We start from the raw sequence: 21,710 nt of genomic DNA, 5'->3' as shown, positions 1-21,710 counted from the left end.
CTGTAACCCTTCCCTGCATCTGATCCCAGTGGTGCAGTTCAGAGCTAAGCAGGTGAGTGCTTGGGGCTGATCAGGTCTTTTCACCATGCTATTAATGAGAGTTTCTCTGTAGGGAGAGATGAATGCAGACTCTCACTTGGAGTTCAGGCAAGTTCCATGTCTTGTATAAAGAAAAAGCAGTGTTTGCTCACTTCCAGTCTGATTGCAGTTTTCTGGTTCCTGTGTTTCATAAACCTCAAGGCACTTCAGAGATTTTCATGGGTACCAGAAAACCCTCGATGAGTTACCTCTCTAACTATTATGTAAGTGCTCTAGAATAGCTGTGTTTTATCAGTTTCCTATGAGAAATTGGGTTGCAAGAAAGGAGAAAGGAGTGACAGTTTCCTGCATTCTGCATGCATTTTACCTCAAAGAGCCTCTTGGGTAGTGCTCTGAAACGTTTGTAGTCCCAAATCATACAGTAATTTAAAACTTTCAGTGAAAAATGTGAATGAGGCTTACAACAAGTGTCTTTTCATTGCTGGCCGCCCTCTCCAGTCCCCCATGCAGGATGTAATAACTACATTTGGCTGAGTTCACCTGCTGTCCCCAGAAAGACTTGGGATAGCATGGCCTTGGGATATTTGTTGGAAAACCGCTGCATATGTCATGTCATTTCTGCAGGTATGTTTTTTGGGGAAAACATCTAAAAGCTTCAAGATGCCCTGGTTTCCTTGTTATTATCTTGGAAGCTCGCAATCTGCAAATCTTAAAAGGAGAGGAACTGGCCCTCTCTTCCTGGGCAGGTTCATTGCTATCTGCCACCAGTTACTTGCTCTTTAAAGCCCTGCTTTTAACTGGGCTTACTGGAGGATCTGGCCTAAGTGAGAGCAGAATTTTCTGTATGGCTGGAACTGCGGCTTTCCAAATACCTCAGCACTTCTTTTTTTTTCCTTCCCCCTAAAGAGTAAAACAGCAATTTTGCAGAACTTTGTAGTGGTAGAGCTTGCTCCTTCTTAAGTAGCAATGAAAATTTTGTGCAGTCTTTATCAGGATTTGATTTTGAGCACCTCAGCAGTTATGAGTGAATATACTTAAAGTTTCTGTAATAAATTCTTTCAAGTCTTATGTATTGCTCTCAGAAGCAACCAGGACTTGAATCTGTCCACTTCAAAAGCAGAAAAATCTAGTATGGATTCCATCCACCTATTTACCTATCTATGATAATACATGATTCTTATCTTTATTTCTTTATAGCCATCAGACTCTGCTCATGTTTTATTTTCTTTTTGGAACAGCATTACAGATTTTTCTCCAATGATTTATTTAAAGCCTTGTTTTTGCCTTGCAAGTGCATATTTTTTCAGTGAGTCTTCATCCAGTTTCCCCATTATTTACATTATTCTGGACTACACAGTGCAGGCCCTGTTTCTGTCATAGAGAGAAGAAAATTTGAGCCTAAACAGCGTGCACCTCTGCAGAAACAGCTGATCAGTTGAATGGGAGCTGTGGGAGTGCTGTCTTCCTGTACAGTGACTTGTTGATTATTAGTTTTGGCCAGCTTCTTCTAGGCTGGCCAGTTTACATCAGGATTTTCAGAGTGAACAGCTGAGGTTGCAAAGAAGGTTTCAGCCTTTCCCCCACTTTGAAAGACAGACTTCTCTGTCTGGAGAAGACAGACCTGCAATTTCACAAGTTATTTGTTCTGCATAGACCATTATCCTCATGGCATTTTTCACACATTTGGGTTGGATAGACTGCTTTTTAATGTTGATGACACAATCTGAGATGATCCCTTTGCTCTAGAGCCAAAAACCTTGGCTCTCTTTTCTGGGCATTGTCTCCCCCAGACCCTGACTGGGTTTTGTCTGCCTGCTTTAGCCCTGTATCTATTAGCTTTTTAAGGCTGTGTGATGTGTTAGGTGTACTTTCTGAGCCACCTTAGCAGTTGAGGCAAGTGCAGTACCTTATGAATGAGTCTTTTTGGCATCATGGGGAGTTTCAAATATGGGAAGACAAGCAGCAGGATCAGATTAGTAATGCATACCATTGCTAGTGACTCAAAAGGAAACCGTAGTAATGGTACTGTAGTTTTTGGTACTGCCTCTGGGTAATTTCTGCTGTCTAGTCAGTTGCTTCTGCAGAGACAGCTCAGGTTATTGCTGGGATGCAGTACTTTAACTGTGACAGGGGGTGTGCTTTCAGACTGCTCTCTTTGAGAGAAATTTTTTTCTTTGATTTGCTTTCCCCAAACAAATCAAAGCCCACTAAAAATTAAGCAGCTGTCCCTCCCTAAGTAGTGGCTCTATAACTCTGTGACACATGGCTACAAAAATTTTGTACCAAGGATGTTAAACTTTATTTTGTACATCAGCCTACAAAAAAGAGTGGGGAGGATGCAGTTTTTTCGCATGTTCTAAACACGTTCTTTAAAAGAACAAAACTCTACACTTGCTATGCTTTAGAGACCACAACGTGCCTAACAAGTTTGTTTCAGAAAGAAATTCACAGCAATTTTGAAGGTAACCTGGGTGACTCTACCTGATTGTGCTTTTCTTGTTGGGCCAACCAGACTTGCCCAGCAGGTCTTCTAGCGTGGCAAACCACTTTTCTGTAAGGATTCATCCTGGTTCAGCTGGTGCTTGCTGCCCCATCATGCAATCTTCTGATAGCCCTGATTGTGCTGGCTTGCCCCTTCTAGTTTTGTTTTTTTTCCACCAGCACAGACTGTGCATATGATGTTGCTGTGACTCTCTTCTGCTTCTCAAGTATAAGGGCAACTTAGGTAACTATTTTAGATAAATATCTAAGTAGATAAAGATAATGCAGGAAATAATTGGTCTTTCCACTTTACATGTTGGGGTTTTTTGTTTACTTGTTTTGTGTTTTTTTACTTGTTTACTTCCCACTTTGTTGTTGGGGTTTTTTGTTTACTCTTAAGTTTTGTGTTTGAGTAGGTGTCACTAGCTATATCTGAGTATTAAATAGGAATTTGAGTATCTTGCTGTTCCAGTAACTTAAAGTAGTTCAGTTTCAGTCTCGCTGCTTTCATGTTTGTCATGCAGACAAAACAGTCTCTATAGAGGAGTTCACTTTTCCATACTATAGCTAAAGAGAAAAATATCTAAACTAAGATCTTCAGATGAAGATATCAAGACTTCCTAGCAGTGAACACAATGGCTTATTCTGAATGGCTAAAATGCATTGTTGCCTCAAGCTCCTGGGGCTGGTCCCACTTTTTTTCCTGAGTTTGATTCATCTGGGATCATCATACTCTGCTTCTTTCATATTAAGATTTGAGCTGTCTTTCAGATTTATGTCTTTGCTGCAGTTCTGCAGCAGTAAGACAGAAAAACGTTGCCAGTTTTTATTTGCAATATGTGCTTTGTGATTGTAAAGGCTGGTCCTTCTCATGCTGCAGGATGAAGTTGTAGGTTTTGTTGTAGCTGCACATATCTACTAAGAGAGACTTCTGTTAACACTGTGTTTTTCCTCCTGGTACCAGGCTGTTAGAATTGTTTAGGTTGGAAAGGGCTTCTGAGGATCATTTAGCTCAAAGCCAGGTTAGTTGCACAGGTTGCACAAGTTCATGTCCTGTCAGGGTTTGAACACCCCCAGGAATGGACATTTCACAACCTCATTGTGCAACCTGGAAACTTACTGTAGTAAAGATGCTTTGGTGGTGTGGTGGTTGTGGGGTTTTTTTTGCCTTGTGTTGAAGTGGGGTATCCTATATTTTTTTATTTGTCCCTATTACCTCTCAACCTGTAACTGGACACTGCAGGGAAGAGTTTGGATAAGTCATCTTTACACTTCTCTGGGCCTCTATCAGGTACTGACACATGGGTATGATTTTCCCTCTGAAGCCTTTTGTTCTTCAGGGTGAACAGTCCCAGCTCCCTCAGCCTCTCCTCCTATAAAAGATGCTCTAGTCCCTTCATCATCTCAGTGGCTCTTTGTTGTGGTTTAGCCCCAGCCACCCCCCAAGCACCACACAGCTGCTGGATTGCTCCCCTGCTAGCAGGATCTGCAGAGAATTGAAAGTGAGAAAACCCATGGGTTTTCTGCAAAGGCAGTTTAATGGGGAAAGCAAAAGCTGGGCACACAAGCAAAGCAAAGCAAGGAAGTCTTTCTCCAGTTCCCCGTGGCAGCTGGGTGTTGAGCCATCCCTGGGAAAGCAGGGCTCCATCACACAAGAGTTTGCTGGGGAAGACAGGCTCCATCACTCCAAACATTCTGCTTCTTCCCTCTTCCCCCCACTTCATATACTGAGCATGAAGTCATATGGTATTTTCTGACCTGAACCCAGGAGGGAACAAGTTCTGTACTCATGCAGCAGATGGGTAATTTTTATAAGGTAACAGTAGTTTTTAAAGGGAAAATAAAGAGAAAAGTGCCATAGCACTTACATTCCTGTCAGTGTTTGCTGAGTCAGACCCTGTTTGTCAGCTCTGTTCCTGCTTGCTTAGTGGCACAGCAGTGGTGATGGGGCAGATGAGTATGGGTAAAGTACTATAGCAACCTGCTGGGTTCAAGTTATTAAAAATACAGAGCCTCAGCCAAATGCTATTTACTTGAAAGGGTGATAAGGGTAACAATAATAGGAAACTGTATTTGTAGCATATTTTCCTTACCCAGCGGCACTGGTATGTTTTTTTACCAGAGAAAACCAACACTCTTTCCTTCTCTCTTGGCCCTCTGTAGTACTTAACCTTTTGCAAAAAAGCGTGCTGGGAATGTTGTAGTGATGTTGTATTACAGAATTGCTGCTTTCAAAGTAACTTTTCTTTTTAATTCTAGAAAAGCCAGGCTGTTTTTCATAAAGCAGCCTTACAGATAGAGTTTTCTTTGTGATTAGGGTTTGGTTTGCATTGTAACCATAGTTAAATTACTGTCGTTTCAATATACAGTATACTGAAAAGGACTTCTTAGAAGTCAACTTAGGGTAGTCCAACATCAAATTTGCCTCTTGTTAAAAGCAGACATCAGTGTTACAGGTGAAACCCTGAAATTTTGACTCTTGCATTTTAAAACAATGGAAAAGTATTGTGTGGATTCAGTATTTAAAGTCACATGCTTAATTGGTGAGAATCCTTTTTCACTTGTAAAAATTATTCCTGTGGATAAAGAGACCAAAATACAGGACCCACAGCCTTGTCTGACAACAGGTCTAGTTAAGTAAGTGCTGACCTTTGTGATGGGAGGTAGTCTGTGGTGTTTCCATCATCTTCTTTGACCTTGGACTTGAATCACAAAGTGTAGAATGGTAAAAAGAAATTGTATGTCTTCGCTGTCTCTTAAAATTTTCAAATCCATACTCTCTGTTTAAGGAGGAATAAAGCATCTCTGGACCAAAATTCCATGGGACATTTTTTTCATACCATAGGTCTTGTGATCAGTGATTTTCAAATAAGGTTACTTCCATTGTGCAGTCTTAGTAAGGTGCAGGTCTTCTCTTTGCACTATGTAACAACTTAGCTGAGATCCTTCTATTCAGAACCTCATTGATATTTGATTTATGAAAATATGATTCTTTGCTTCCATCACTTACGGCATTACAGCTTTTCGGTCATCCCCAGCGTTTAGAGGCTTTTGACCAGGAAAAGGCAAAAGTTCACCTTTAGCTTACATCCTTTGTTTGGTTTATGGTAATCTTAAAGACAATCCTGTAAATTTTTTCTTTATTTCATGTTGGAAATAGACTTTTTTGAACGTAGGTTGACATTATTTCTTTCCACACTATAGCTGGGAATGACAAAAATGGTACAGGATATCAGCTTTGCACATAACCTGAAGTGGTGGCAGTTAATCTGAACATCTGCCTTTTTAGGACCTTGGTGACAGTGTGCTTCTAACTAGGTAATTTTTTGTGTGCGTACTTTTAAACTCGTCAGCTTTATTTTCTACTTTCAGGCCTGATTGTTTGATTGCAGTATCCCTTAATAACCTTTACTTGTGCTGATTTTTTAGTTTGAAATATTCTTTAATGGTGAGAAAACTTGCTAGACTACTCCACTGTTTTGCTTCTCCTTCTAGACTTCAAACAAACTATTTTTTTTCTCCTGGCCATTATACCATCTGCAATATGTCAGGTATTAAAGCTTTAGGATATTAGTTCGTGAATGCTGTGATGTTCTTCTGAGTGGTTAATGTATTTTATCTGTCACTGGGGAGGAATGTGCTGTTCAGCTCACTGCTTCTGCGAGTGCTGTGACTCATGAGCGCGAGGTGCTTCAAAAGGATTTCAGCACTCCATCTCCTTCTTCAGTCTTGCAGTTGCTTTTCTAAGAATAGAAGCAGCAAAACAGACAGCGGAGTTCCTTCTCAGCTGCTACAGTTCATTACTACTGTAGTCGTGAAAGCTGACATCAATCTTCACATCTCACAGTTCCTGTTTACCTGTGGGGCTACAAACACTGACTTGTACTGCTCCTTGGAAGCAGGCACCACCACCTACAGCTGGGCTTCCAATTTCGATGATCAGAACTATGAGATGTGGGACTTGGGTGCCTCTACATGTCAGGCAGTGTTGTGGGAGCAGCACGAAATAACTGAGACCTCCAGAACATGTGGAGGGTATGTCCAGTGCAAGACGTGTTCTTGTGATATAAGATATATTGGAGCTCTTCCTTAAATATCTGCTGGAGTCATAGCTTGTGTATTCTGACGGGATCTTTTAATTTTAAAAGTTTTCTCATCATATAAACTGCTTTCCTAATACAACTATGAAATGCTGAAGCTCTTGAAATGGTATTGCCAGTGCATAAGTCAGTGGAAGAAGTTTGCTTCCTTGAAGGTGAGCTAAGGTTTTGCTGATTATTGATTCTCATTCACATATAGGTAAAAGGAGCCCTCTCTTCAGCCACAAGCGTCATCTCTTGTGCCAGTGAATTATAGAACTCAAGTAAACTGTACCCTTGAGGTCTTGAATGTGCACTCCAGGAAAATTAAGTCAATCTTCAAAAGCAGTCATTGCTAGAGCCTATTTCCAAAAGGAACTGCTGTGCTTTAGGAAAAACCTGGTTCTTGGGTTGGTCAGAAAGGTGACAGAGCCAGGGCATCTCTGTTGTAGTTGTCTCCTGTTTTTAACACTTCTGACTGTTGGTTAATTGAATAAGAGGGTGTGTTGACTTAAGGGATAAATATTGTGATTACTGAAGTGTTCTTGTCTACAAAGCAGATCTGACTTTAAACTGCAGGAGGAGGGAACAGAAGCTAAGAAGAACAGAGAGCAAAAAGAAATTTGTGTTGTTTCGTACAATGAAGCATAGAGGTGTGCAGAATGGTTGGTCACAAAAAACCAAAGACTAGGACATCTTAAACCCAGCCTTGGCTTATTAACATATATTGTAAGAATAACCTCACTTTATTTGCAGCCTTCCCTTCTCCAGCTGCTGTTCCTACTCTGAATTTTCTATTTCAAGTGTTTTCTTCATTGAAATAAAGGGGAAAATTGTCAATGCAGTCAGTTTATCATCATAAAAATCTGAATCAAGTTATCTGTAAAGGATGCTCTTTTTGTTAGCAAAATGTGGTTTGAGATTGCGTGTTTACAACCTGAAGGTACTGTGGTAGCCTTGAAATCAACAAAACTTCTGTTAGGAAGGGTACATTCTTTAATAGAAGAAGGACAGTATATGAAGAGAAGCCATGTTGAATGAGATATGATATTGTATTTATGTTCTTTTCTTCCTTTTCTGTGCTGTATTTTTATTCATCATCTGTACCTCTTTTGTGTTATTAAAAACAAGATGTGAAGTCTTCCTTGGCAGTAGGAATTTTGGAAGGAATGGGTGGGATAAGAGGAGCTGTTTTTCTCTTTCAAGTAGTATATGTCTGATTTTATGTAGGTGTTTTTAAATATATTCTGACTCTAAAATATGTGCTCAATAAGTGTAAAGGATTAACTGTATGATAATTAGCTTAGTCCATTTTTTGTTGTCCTTTTTTTCACTGTAGACAACCATTCTCAGAGATAAATACCTTAACCTTTTTGGGAAGGTTAAAAAACATCTAAGTAGTATTTAACCTTTGGCATCACTTCTGGGATTTCATAATGCCAGCTATCAAAGAATCCCATCTATTAAGGAGAGACAAATGAGTTGAACAACTGTACATGTTTCCTCCAGTTGAAACATGCTTTGACGAGTCGTTTGTGAATAACAGTAAAGCAGGATTGCAACTTGCCAGACATAAATGCTTGACTAAGAGGGGAAATGTTTAAAACGCAGACACCTGATTGTCAGGCATTAGTCACTGCTCAATACATAACAATAACATTCTTTCTGGATAGCAAGGTGGCTTTTGAGGAAGACTGTTCCTCAGTAATGCTGTTTGTTTGTTGCTGAAGGTTTCCAAGCCATCTAACTAAAGGTGGTTCTGTTCAGTTCTAACAGTTGCCAGTCTGCAGCTTTGGGAACAAGTTTGCATGAAGTCTTGTGGCATGGATGCAAGTGATCAGAAGGGAAAATAAACTATGGATGGCTCTAAAAAGGCAGGGTCCTGTACCTGGGGAGGAATAACCCTGTGCACCAGCAGCACAGTCTGGGAGCTGACCTGCTGGAAAGCCGCTCTGTGAGAATGACCTGGAAGTCCTGGTGGACAGCAAGCTGTCTGTGAGCCAGCAGCACCTTGTGCCAAGAAGGACAGCGGTGTCCTGGGGTGCACTGGGGAGAGCATTGCCAGCAGGCTGAGGGTGGTGACCCTGCCCCTCAGTTCTGCTCTAGTGAGGCCACATCTGGAGTGCTGTGTATGGCTCTGGGCTCCTCAGTACGAGAGAGACATGGAGCTGCTGCGGCTGGTCCAGTGGAGGTCTGCAAAGATGATGCAGGGACTGGAGCATCTCTCTTAGGAGGAAAAGATGAGAGAAGTGACTGAGAGGGGACCTCATCAATCAGATTCTTAGGTGTCTGAAGGGAGATGTCAGAGGATGGGCCAGGCTCTGCTCAGTGGTGCCAGCCAATAGGACAAGGATGATGTGCAGAAACTGATGCATAGGAATTTCCACTTGAATATGAGGAAAAATTTCTTTACTGTGCAGTGACCAAGCACTGGAATAGGTTGTCCAGAGAGGCTGTGGAGAGTCTTCCTCCCTGGCGATATTCAAGAACTGGGTGGATGCAATCCTGTGCCATGTGCTCTGGGATGGCCTGCTAGAGCAGGGAGGCTGGGCTGCGTGAGTCACTGTGGTGCCTTCCAACCTTACCCATTCTGTGGAAAGTTCTGGAGTGAAAGTTCTTGACTTCTCGCAGTTTCTAGAGAAAGTTGTAAATATTGTGTGGACTCAAGTCTAAGTAGCAAATAAAGTGGATATCCAAATCAATTACATGTTTACATATATTGTAACTTTTAGGTGATTTCTGTTTCAGTAGTTGTGATTAGAATGCTAAAGGTGACTTCCCTGACCTTGCTGTAAAATGTCGGTCTTTAAAACTCAGTGCTTTTGGAAATAATAAATTAGGACTTAAGTTGTTATGAGGCCAAGGAGATCTATGCCAATTCTTAGGGGACACTGCAGTGAAACTATGGACTATAACAAAGAAGAGATGCTGAAAGTTTCAGAGCATTTTTTAAGTTTTAAAATACAGTATGTAGAATGAAGTTCATATTAATGTCTGGGCAGTTGCATAAATCAGTAGAGTGCCATTCTTCCAGGTATATTCAAAACTATAAAATAAATCTAGTGAATGGTTACTTAGGTTAGTAGTCCTTTGCTCAGCCTCGTGACATACTGTACATGAAGTGCTTGAATATTTATTCATAGCATCACTTGAATGCAGGCAGTTACATTAAGGACATGATTACAAAGTTGCCAAGTGTTCTGAGAACTTGCAATAACTAGTAAAAGTTCAGTAAAAATATGGAAAAAATTGTATTACTTTTGTTCTCTTCTTGGAGCTCTATAAGGATTAGCTCATAAAAAGCTAAGTCTGCAGCTCATTAAATGAAATATTTTCTTGACGTTGTACATCTTGCACTTCTTTTTATGAGAGAAGGATAAATATATCTGTCCTGGGGCTCATGTAATTGCAAGTAGATTTGTCTTCATCCTTTTCTAGTGAAGCCTTTTGCTCACAATCTGAAGTCGTAAGTGAAGTCTCTCTTTAAGCTAAATCACTTCTGTCTTGCCACATTAAAATGATTTCCTGCTCTTTACTCCCTTTATGTTATTTTACTATGTTAAACTGCATTTGTAGAAATCTAACTATTGTCAGGCTGTAGACACAGAACTGCTGTCTTAAAAAAATGTGCTCTGGCAATAGAAAGAAGCTGTGAGGGAAAGTTTGCTGGATCTCAGGACCCCAAGTAACAAATATTTGCCTTTGAGCTGTTTTTTGTCTTCTTACAGTGGAGCAAAGCAGTGTTGGTTCTGCTGCCATGCAGCTGAGGTTTTGATTTCAATGTTTCCAGCTGCAGTGGAGGAATGTAATAGTGCAAGTATTTCTTAAAGCAAAAGGTTCTCCTTTGTGTGGGGAGAAGACTGAAGACAAGCATTTATTCCCCTCATTGAATTTAAAGGGAACTTAAAATTCTAGAGATTTGAGAGTTTTTCTTCTTTATAAAACTGTAGTAGTGGCAGTGGTTTTTCTGCACCCTTCGTGGTTTGCTGTTCTCTTTTCAATCCTGAAATGCTCTGTGAAGGACTTGGACAAAGTGATTCTGTTCTCCTTGCTAATCAGGCCAATCAATTGACCATAAAGCGTTATTAAGCACAAGAGACAGCCTGCTTGCCTGAGGAGGAGGGACAGAGGGGAAGAAGCGAGAGGAAGGCCAGCTGGTACCCTGGGATTTAATAACCCACTACCTGTCGGCTGAGCTCTTGGCTTGGCTGCTTGATAGGTGTAATGAGTGGAGTAAACCAGTCTGAAAAATTAAATCAAACTTCATTTTTCTTCACCTTGTGTTTGGAGGGGGATCACAGAGCTCACCTTTTTCTTACTTAACAGCTGAAACCTGTTAGTGCATTGTGAACTGCTTGTTTGTTTCATGCCCTCTTGTATTTAACAACAGTAAGTGAAATAGGTAATGAGAGGTTTTTTCCTCTGTATTTCTTTGACTGGGCCTATCTGAAAGTTTCAAAGTCAGACATTTGTCTTCACCTAGAATGTTAAGTGTACCTTTTTATAGCAAATTGAGCTTCATAAGTTCTTCTCTTTAGTTGTTTCCAACTGTATGCTGCTTCTCATGGCTTGTGATTTTCAGTCATGACCTTCATTTTAATCCATTGTGAAGTTAGATTTCTGAATCATTTTTGAAGAGCTTCATTTTAAACTGTTCTGCAATTTAAATTATTAGTATTAAATTGCTGTGTTCCAGGGAAATATTTATAGTAAAGAAATGCATTTATTTTCTCTGAGTGATCTAGAAATAAAATAGTTTTATTTGGAAGCGATTAGCTACTTGTGAGAAATGTGATTTTGTAGATACTTGATATATTTAGTACTTAGTTTTTATTACTTTTAGAAAGCCACAGTTCAGTAAGACTATTGTATATTGGCTGCTTAATAGAAACACTGAAGTAATAATTTCAAAGTCAGTATGTGGTTGATTCATTTCCCTTTAAAACAATTCTCATTTCATCTTAATTTCTTGCTCTGTGGGATACTGCCATGGTGAGATATGTGAAACACTTGCTGAGGAAGGTGCATGTCAGCTAGGCTGCCACAGGCAAGCATTTTCCAAGGTTCATGGAGGGAGAGAGGACATCAGAGGGAGTGTGCACAGAGTGGGGAGGAGGGATAAAGGGGCTCTTCCAAGTTCATGGTGAGAAAAATAAGGAAAGATCTGTGTTTAGCTTTCCCAGGGAAAGGAAAGGAGATTGAACATGATGGAATGAATAGTCCTCTTCACTCTCATGTCTCTAGCCTGATTTTATCTACCAAATACAGCATTTTATTTTTTTATTTTGTGTTCAAGTCTCAATTCAGTACTAATTTTGGGTCTGTTAGGAAGTATTAAAGTGGCAATTTTTGAAAGTGTGATACTAATTGATTTCTTCAAGGACAGGGAAGCTATCATGTATTATTGCTTCTTGTCTTAAGTGCATAGTCTATTACCTTTGCATCAGTTAAGCCATCTATTAAAAGACAGTGAAGTAATTAGCCTGTGGTGAGAGTTTTTCACTGCCTGAAGAACTTTTAACAGTACAAAAGAGTCAGTAGTGCAGGTGAAATATTCTGTTTGTTGTCAGAACTGAAAATAATAGCCAGTAGGAACCACTGAAGGTACAGAACAAACACAGAAGTTTTGTCCTACATGCACGGGCAATGTATCTTATTTTTCTTTTGGAACTTCATAGAGCTCCCCTGCCTGTCTCCATCCTTTCCCTTAACCCTGCACTGCAGTGTCCATTATTGCAGTGTCCATCCCTCTCACTGAAGAAGGACAGACTGCATTCACCTGTCTCTTTGACCCAGAGGCAGCATTAGACATATTCTGGTCTTTATTTTACAGCACACGTTTCCTAGTTTCCCACCCTGTGTTCTTTGGGGGGCAGTCTTCTCTTTCTCCACTTACTTACTTCATGATGATGGAACTATCAATTTTAACCCTTCTTCCTTATCTCAGCATGGTTTTGATAGTCAGTGTAAGTGTTGGATGATAATCAACTGGATCTTCCTCCTGACATCATTCTTGCCACTGGAGCATTTGGTCTCTAAAGTATTAACTAATAGATTCTGTCATCTGAGCAGCATTTTCTGAACCCACTTCCTTGCCTTCAGCTAACTTGTTTAGATCTGAATGAATGAGTTTGTTTAACGTAGCATTGTAAACCTAATGATCCAAATACAGAGCTTTTGTTTTGCTTTTACTGGAGTAGAACAAAAATAGTGAGTGTAGAAATGAAAAAAACTTGCTAAGTTTAAAAAAAAACAAACAAGCCCAGCCAGCAAAACCCACAGCTGACAATATAATTTTCTTTTTAATCTAATGAGGTGAGATAGATGAATATGAAAGCTGGGTCAAAAAGCTTATGTAATTTTCAGACCCTAAATATAGAATGGTGTAATGACACAAAATGATCAATCTCTGTGCACATGTTCTGGTCGAGTATTTTTGTTTTGTTCTTATTCTGCACATGCAGTTTCAAACTAAGCTGGATACCCCCTGCTTGGAAAAACAGTCTTGCTAATATTCCTGCCTTATGCTATGTGCCAATATAAATTGACACGTAGCATGTAGGTTTCTTTATGATTATAGTCTGGGTGTGGGGTCGTTTTGTTGATAGAAAAATTTCCATGTTCTCATTGTTAAATTTACTTTTTTTTTTTTTTTTTTTAATAGTAGTGGAATGGGGTGATGATGTTAAAGCAGTGTCAGAAGATGAAGCCATGGTGCTGGTGAACCACCAAGCGACGGGTGACGTCTGCACTCTGATGATGTGCCTTCAGGATAAAGGCACGGTAGGCTACAGCCGGGGCAGGGGGTGGCTGCTGGGGGTGCTGGCTTCCCTGCTCACATCCCTGTGCAGCCCTCATGGCTCACCTGGGGCCCTTAACCCACCAGGTCATCTCAGGAGGGAGCTTTTGGTTTGGATTTGGTCCAGTGTGACGGCCAGGAGCTTGGAGCAGGTATAGACCCTGAAGGTTGTCTTTGGAGAAGGTGAGCTGTGAGCTGAGTCACTGTGCATCCAGTCAAGGTTAAGGCAGAGGGAAGCAGATCTCATCACAAGTAATCGTGTACTTGACTTTTTCCTCTCACCTCGTGCCTTTGTGCAACTCAAGCCAAGTTTGCTCTGACCAGCACAGGTCTAGCTTCTTGCTTATGACTACTCCAGCATGGAATTTTTCTCAAAGCTAGAGCAAGCCGTGTATGGGATTTTGGTAGGATGAGGGCATGCCCAAGTTAAGCTACCTAGCTAAGGTCAAAATTGCTTGAGGTCTTATTTCACAAGCCCTTAAGGATTTCTTGGTGAGAAGTGTGACTAATGTTAATTATTGCATGCATTGCTGTTCAGAAAATTCATATCTAAGGAGTGGAAACCAGAGTATAGGATCTAAACAGAAGATCAAATTTATGTACAAATCAGGAAGGAAGGGCATGTGTGCTTGATTAGGCTACAAAGGGTAGGAGGCATACCTGTCAAGCTGAAAAAATGCATTAGCTATATCTGTCTTAGTGTTGTCTTCTTTCTTAAGTGTCTTAGTGTTGCTTCCTTCATCATACCCTGAAGAAACAAGGAAACAAGAACTGTTTTTTGTTGCACCTGCACAATTTGTACTTGGCACTGTTTCTCTTAGTGCAAATTAATATAGTTAAGGCTACACTTCTTTATCAATGATTTACCATTTTTTTAAAGTTTTCTAGATTTTGCTTATTACAGTAAAGTTGACTAAAAAAAAACCCAAACCTATAAATTAAGAAGCTTTTTAAACAACCCCACCTCACAAAGTATGAAAATGGTACTCAAGATAGACCAGAGACCTTTTTTTCTTTCTACTCTAGTCTAGAGCAGGCTGTTGTAAAATACTTTTGATTGTTTTCATTTCTTTTAGCATTGAGGGAATTTGATATCTATGGTATTCTGTGCTGTACCCAAATGAGTAGAATGACAGAATAAAGTCTTTATTTTCCTTTAGATTGTACAGAGGACAATCTTGTGGTAAAGATATGACTGTGAGGGTGTAGTCCTGTGGATATGTATGGCATATGATCTTAACCACTGGTTTATAGATATAAATCTAAGTCATGCTTATCCCATTTGACACCACAGCTTAAGTGTTTCAGTTGAGACAAAGTCTCAGTGAATGTAGGAGATGCTAAAAATGAAGGAAGGCGTTGAGATCACAAATAATCTTCACCATGGAAATTATTAGGTTTGCATGTTTTCAGAAAAGCAGAAAATCCCTAAAATCACTATTTTTTCCCTTAAGTAGTTGCAGTCATTGCTCTTGGAATGTGCATGCCCACAGCTTAGTATGGCTTTGATGTTTTTAGCTAAAAAAGAAAACAATATGAGCTTCAATACATGTTTAAAATACAACATAAATAGTACAAGTGGCTGAAATAATGAGAAAGATCAGGATAGTTTATGTTTGCTAGAACTTGCTGGATCAGGTGCTTTTAAATAGCATGCTTCATATTTCTAAAGAGAATTGTCTTTACTTAGTGTGACTGTGAAAGTACTGGAGGGAAAAAAAAATAAACCTACCTGTCCAGAAACAATCATTGTACAGTATGCAAATGCCTAAATTAGTCAGCTTTCCTTCAAGCCAGTTTAAACTTAACATGGAGTCCTTCACAAGCTTGATACTGATCTATCAGCAAGATTGTAATTTTCAAGAATTTTTTTTTTTGTTTAGGAGTGTTAAGCTTATGCTAGTCCGGAACTTCTTTTCCTTGCTTTTACCAGCCAGTACAGACCAAAACCAGATGTAATCTGCAAGCACTGACAGTTTAATGCTGCTTTAAAATAAATGTTCATGCAAGACATCAGAAGTGTTCAATTTAAAGTTCTGGATTTTTCTATGCAGTGAGGCAAACTCATGAGACAGTCTTGTAACTTGACAGTGTTTCCCAAGGGTGGTGTCAGGATCCATGATGGTAATTTTTTCCAGTGTTTTATAAATCCTTATATACCAATGAGAGTGTAACCTATCTAAGTAAATTTAATTTCACAAAGCAGTAAGATAAAATACATGTGCTGAGATATTTCTGGTTTTTTAGATTCAGTTACATGACTAAGAAAAAAATGATCTCTCGTTAGAGAAGTGGAACTTCAGCTAAAAATTAGAATTTTAGTGGAAGGACTGAATTGGCATTGTTTGATTAATACATTATACCATAAAATAAGCCAAACAGCAAAATTTCAGGTGAACCAGAAGTGACCTAATTACACTTTATTATTAAAGTTTGAGAAATTATTCCAATTTCTTTGTGAAAGTAAGAGTTTAAAAAATTCAGTAAGTAAGTTGTGTTCTCATAAATATTGAAGGTTGTGTTTAACACAAAGAAGTAGGTTAAAATGCTGCTATTACTGCTTTCTGACTGGATTAGGACTGATAAATGTGGGGTTTTTTCTGATTTGGAGCAGAAAGCGGTGCCGGGAAGGGTGTAGTGGGGACAGAATCACAGAATTTCTAGGTTGGAAGGGACCTTTAGAAGTGCAGCCTGCAGTGGTTTTGCATGCAGATTTCAAGTTGTGCTTTCTCAGGTTTCATTGTTAAGTTACAGGTGCTTGAAAGACGAAAGTCAGTCTGTCCAGGTTGCTTTGTTATGAAATCTGTGTAGACTGAAGTGGGTCTGTGAAGAGAAGGCACCTAGATTTTTTTTTTTAATATAGTTGGTAAAAGCTCCTTCTAGCTTCTGAACTTAATTAACCAGGAAGCATGAAGGAAAAAGGACCTGAAGTGGTATCCAAAAGTTCTTTGAAGCCATCAATAACTATTAATTTGTGTTCAGAATACTTCTAAATGTCTTTGTTTAAGCCTCCTTGAAATGTAAGTGATAAGTGTTGCTTTATTCCTGAGGATACTAAGTACAGGAGTCACTCCATAGAAGAGTTACCAACAAAATTTTGCAGTATCCTCTATTCTGCCCTTGCTAGCAGAATAAAATGAATATCCATTAATGTCATTTGCCTTTTGACTGCAAACAAGACAGCTCTGTCCTATTCTTTGAACTGCTTTTTGATTTGGTATGTTAGTACGTGTATATATTATTTCATGCATAAAAATACTTTCTCTTTGTACTTCTTACCATTGCCTAGGCTTACAGGCAGATTTATGATCACTGGGCTCTGAAGTTTGTCTCTTTGTAGCCCACACACTGCAGATTGTGTGTGTCTCAGTTGTCATTTGGTGTCACTTATCTTTGACAAAATCTCATCACTCCTCAGAAAGATTGGGGAAGCTCAGGGATGCTACTTAGGTGCCACAGAGCTTCTAAAACAAGGTGAGATGGACTTCACTTTGAAGAGCAGTGATCAACTTGCAGGATAAATCTACCATTATCTAAAGAAAAAGACAGCATCAAGTGGTATGATAGGGGAGAAGCAGTAGCACTGCTGGGCAAGAGTTCCTCATCCAGGATTACCATGGAACATCTGGGACCAGTGTTGACTCCTCCAAAAGACAGGTTTTCTTTCCAGCAAAGCAGAGTATTAAGCTTGCTTATCTCCTCCAGTAAAATAGTTTATGTTGGTTTAACTTCTGCTTGGTACAATAGAAGGTAGTTGTCAAAATGCCAAAGTAGTAGATGAACTCTGGCAGGCCTGAGTACTGCTGCAGGCTAAGTCATCATTAGTGAAATTTTGGTGGTGTTTTTATCAAAGGATGTGGTTCCCTACACCAGCCTGTCCCCTTTGGGTGATGCATGGGCATGAGCTTATTGTAGTGCCTTGATGAGCAGTAACACCTCTGGGTGATGCTTTTTTGACTCTTGTCCTTAGGGCACACCCTTCCTTCCTGGCTTTTTTGCTTAAAGATTTTTCGTTTACTGAAATGGAAAGAATGTTAATGTCTGCAGAGAAGAATTTGGCTTTAAGATCCTCACTTTAGGTTAACACCGGCCTGGAGATCATTGTAGCATAAACGATTTCACCAATATTAGTCTCAAGTAAGACATGGAATCTAGGAGCTAATTTTTCTTTTGTCACTCACAAATACATTGTGTGCCTTTGGTCCTTTGGATGTGTAGCATCTAGTAAGGAATACCACTGGCAGACAGGAAGGGATAGTAGAGTGTTCTCTTTATTTCTTAGGCTGCTTTCTCCTGTGGTTGCCTCAAAGTGTGTGAGAAACATGCAAAGCAGAATGTGCTTGCATTATCATATGACCACCAGAGAAATGTCATAGTCCTTCATATTCTTTCTTGATAGTGGTAAATGGAAGAGTACAGTCTCACATGACTTCAGGTTCACTGAACTTGTGTCAGTTGTGATGTGGCCTCATAACCCAGGGAAGAGAAAAGGCAGCCTAGCCTATGACTGGGAACCTGTAAGAGACACTGGGTTTTCCAGTGTTGGGGAGCCACTTCCTACCTCTCTCAAAAACTACATGCAGGAGAGATAGAACAAAAAAACCTTGTGAGAAAAGAAGCTTTTCCCTTCTGTTGTTTACTTTGTTGGGAGTAATTCTCCTATTTTAAATCTCAAAGGACTGAACAGGTAAAGTAGCTGCTTTCACTGTTCTGTAAGAAGCGATGGTCAAGTGAATCGATCTGCTCAACCTTGCTGGTTTTGCTTTCCCACTGTGCTGCTTGACTGAGACTAGCAGCAGGCTTTGGTTAAATTCTCAGGGACACAAGTGGCTGCTCTGCTGTGGCTAATACTGTAGAACTGTATATTACGTAACAAAAAGGCAGCTCTTTAATCCTACTCTCGAGGGAGAAGAATAGCACCTGTGCTGTTTTATATTTTGGGCAGAAAGGACCTTATTCTATTTATTTGCTCGTTTTATTGCTGTTGTAAGAGTGACAAGAATGTGACCAGTATATACATCATTCATCATTCTCTGCACTTGATAATTCACTGATTTTTAAAACTGATTTTTACTTTTCAGGTTGTCCGTCAGATGATGTGGCTGATGGACCATATTTTTAAGTACACAAACTTTGGCATTGTCTCTCTAATCCATGGAGACTTCTTTATAAGACAGGTAAATGGAAACACATAATACTGCTTTGATTTATCCTTATATTGGCAACATCATGGTGTTATGGGACTTACTTAATCACCTTGTGGTTGGTTTGCACGATGAAATAGCTTTGCTGTGAAGTTTATATTTGAGGAGGTCTTTGTTCTGAAGCTACTTTATTTTCCAAGCTGTTTTTATTATTTGCATAGACAGAAATGATGATGGAATCCAGTTGTGAAGGGAGCCTATTAGGAGAGAGGTGTGCAAGCAAAATACATGGGCAGTTCTTTTTATCTCTGTTTCTGAGCACACCTCTCATGTTTCCTTAGTGACCTTGAAGCCATGCAGAGAGTCTGTCTCGTTAGGTCACTCTTCTGGCTGCAAAGTTTCAAATTAGGAAAGGCAGGACTGTCCCTTTTGATGGTGACATAGCAGTGGATCAATTTACGGTGGTGATGGACCTGTGTAAATCGTAATTAATTGGTTCTTGAAGGTTAATTATTATTTGAGCATTAGGAAAGATTGTCTGTTGAGCTCAACATCTGAAATATTAATGAATGAGACCTTCAGATTATTTCACACAGCTTGGGTAAGGTTTTTTGTTGTTTGGTGGCTGTTGATCAAACTGCACTCTCCAAGTAGAAACTCAGGAAGCCGATAATAAGCATGAACCTGTTTCCAGTTACATGAACTGCAATATCCATCATACATGTTTCTTTCCTCTCCTTATTCCTTTGTCTGGACATAAAATGTGTAGAGAGCCAGAGAGAATTAATGAATTTTCACATTGCAGAGAAGAAGTTAATTTACTCAGAATGAAATAAAGAAATACCTAATCAGAGCAGTACACAGCTGAAGTGAGATTCACTAGCACTAGAGGCATAGTTAGAAAACAAAGGTCTCTAGAGGCACACAGCTGTGTATTGTGAGAGGATGGATGGATGGAAGGAACAGGGTTGGATGCTTTGTAAAATATAAATCTGTTCCAATAGGTAGAATTTACAATATGCACGCTTTGAGGTACGCAAACCTTGTTAGTTACAATTTCTGAGTGTGGGGCTGCAATTAGAGTCACAAAACCAAACCATCACTGAGCTGCAAAAACTAAGGCTTTTCCTCAGTTTTGTAATGTGGCTGACATAGACAACATCACAGATACTATGATGTCATTGTGAGTCTAAAGATAAGCCAGTTAATGTTTCTAGGCTGTTAGCCTTTGGGTGTGGCAAAATACTTCATTTGAGTGAGTAATGGTCCTTTGCCTAGCTCTAGTAATATTTGGATGGTTATTGTTCACTGCTCTTTTCTTAACTGCTGTGCTATCCTGGAGTCCTGTGATCTGATAAGAAAGGACTGGCTTAACTAAGGACTTTTATTGCTTTATAATTGCATTAATATAAGCAGGTAGAGCCTTTTCCTTCCCTCTCTTGCTAAGTTGGAAGTAATTGCAATGGGGAGACTTAAATGTAGGAGAAGCACTTTCACAAAACTCACTTTTAGTAAAATACTGTCTTTCATTCAACCCCACGCATTCCCTCTTCCTTCCTCTAACCAAAAAACCCAACTAACCACAAAACAGTGCAATGTTTGTGGCAGTTTTGTTGACATTTCAGGGAATTAAAATCACCTCTGCTGAGGAGAGCTTTAATTTTGCCCTCCTGTGTCTTTTGAGTGATTTGACAAGGTCAATTTGAAACACTCAAAAATGCTAATTAATGTAAAGAGATTCCTCTGAAAATTTGGATAGCTTGGTGCATGCAGAGATGGGAAAAGGAAAGATTGTTCCTGAAGATATTTGTGCAGTAATTAAGGCAGTATCTTACTGTTCTTAAATGAAGTTGTCCTAATGCACCGAAGAGGAGCAATGAGCATGAGTGCAGTCTGTGGTTGTGCTGTGCTAACCCAGCTGAGGCCTGGTCTATAGGCTCCAGCAGGTGCTCCAAGGAGAACATTGCCTTTCATTGTCTCAGGGGCTTATTTTTAGCTCTGAAAAGAGAGGAAGCCTTAGAAGTATAATAATTATGTCTGATGTTTATCTCTTTTAAGCAATCATTTTATTTAGATAATGTTTATCCTTACAGGGGAGAGCACACCGTGACCAGCAGCTTGTGTTACTCAAAGATCATCTAGAAAAATATTACAGGAGCCGCAATAGGAAATGGATTGTTTTATTTCCAGAGGGTGGCTTTCTTAGGAAAAGAAGAGAAACAAGCCAGGCATTTGCCAAGAAAAACAATTTGCCATTTCTCAAGCATGTCACCCTGCCAAGAATTGGGGCAACACAAGTAATTCTGAAGACGCTTGTAGCGCCACAAGAAAATGGAATTCCATCAGGTGGAGATGCTGTGAGAAAAGGTAAAGATCACTTCACTCTATGGGTATTAAGCAAATTAAATGTCAGAGACTTGAGTTGAAAAAACATTGCATAGAATTGCTCTCTTAAAATATCAAATACATTGTAAAAATGTTTTCATAATTAGTTTTAGTCCTGCTGACTTTATTTTTGATATTGAGACCAAAAAAAAAAACCACCTTAGTTTTAATTTGATTTAGTTTGTGGTATGGCTGCATGAGTGCTTGGCTTGGCTCACAGGATGGGTGAAGCAGATACTGGAATAGGCACCCAGAGTGAGCAAGAAGGTGATCTACTCTTCAGGTAAGATTGAAGGTTTGCAGTGGTTTGTGACAGCCTGGAACTATAGTAAAAGTATTTCTGGAATATGCTAGCTGTGCTCATATTTTTATTCCAGGCTTTAGAAGTTTCTTTGTATCCACTGCTGTTTACTTCATTCCTCTTCTTGAACTGTTTTCCACTGAATTCAGGTTCTTCTGTTGTGTACAGATCTTTGTGTTGCCTGTCCCCATTGTTGCTGGAGTTAACTGTCACTGGTCACTAGATCTGAAGGATTGTTTTGGCTGTCATGTCAGAAGAGTTATGAGGGAGTAAGAATATTCCTGCAGCATTATTATTCTGGGATGCCTGAGCTATAGGAGAGGGTGTATATATACATACTGGGATATAAATAATGCCTGTAGTTCTGGGACGTGGTGCTTTAGTGTCTTGGTTTTTAAAATTAACTTCTTGGCATGTTCAAGAGCAGGGTTAGATCTTTCTTAACTCCCATCGATTTCTGTTACTTATTATAGAAACAGTGG

General features: G+C 39.6%; 1 protein-coding gene across 2 annotated transcripts in view; it reads left to right on the top strand.

Annotated features, from left to right (window-relative positions):
* LPGAT1 (lysophosphatidylglycerol acyltransferase 1) overlaps positions 1 to 21,710 on the top strand; it is a 60,942-nt gene that overhangs the window by 14,433 nt on the left and 24,799 nt on the right. For both annotated transcript variants that reach the window (XM_084203466.1, XM_084203467.1), the window contains exons 4-6: positions 13,264 to 13,382; positions 18,480 to 18,575; positions 20,636 to 20,909. In XM_084203466.1, coding sequence (XP_084059592.1) covers positions 13,264 to 13,382; positions 18,480 to 18,575; positions 20,636 to 20,909 — 489 coding nt within the window. The remainder of the gene's footprint in view (positions 1 to 13,263; positions 13,383 to 18,479; positions 18,576 to 20,635; positions 20,910 to 21,710) is intronic.

Source organism: Fringilla coelebs (genome assembly GCF_963513975.1).
Source record: "Fringilla coelebs genome assembly, chromosome: 3".
NCBI lineage: Eukaryota > Metazoa > Chordata > Aves > Passeriformes > Fringillidae > Fringilla > Fringilla coelebs.
The sequence above is the reverse complement of the archived record's forward strand: the minus strand, read 5'-3'. Positions and strand labels throughout refer to the sequence as shown.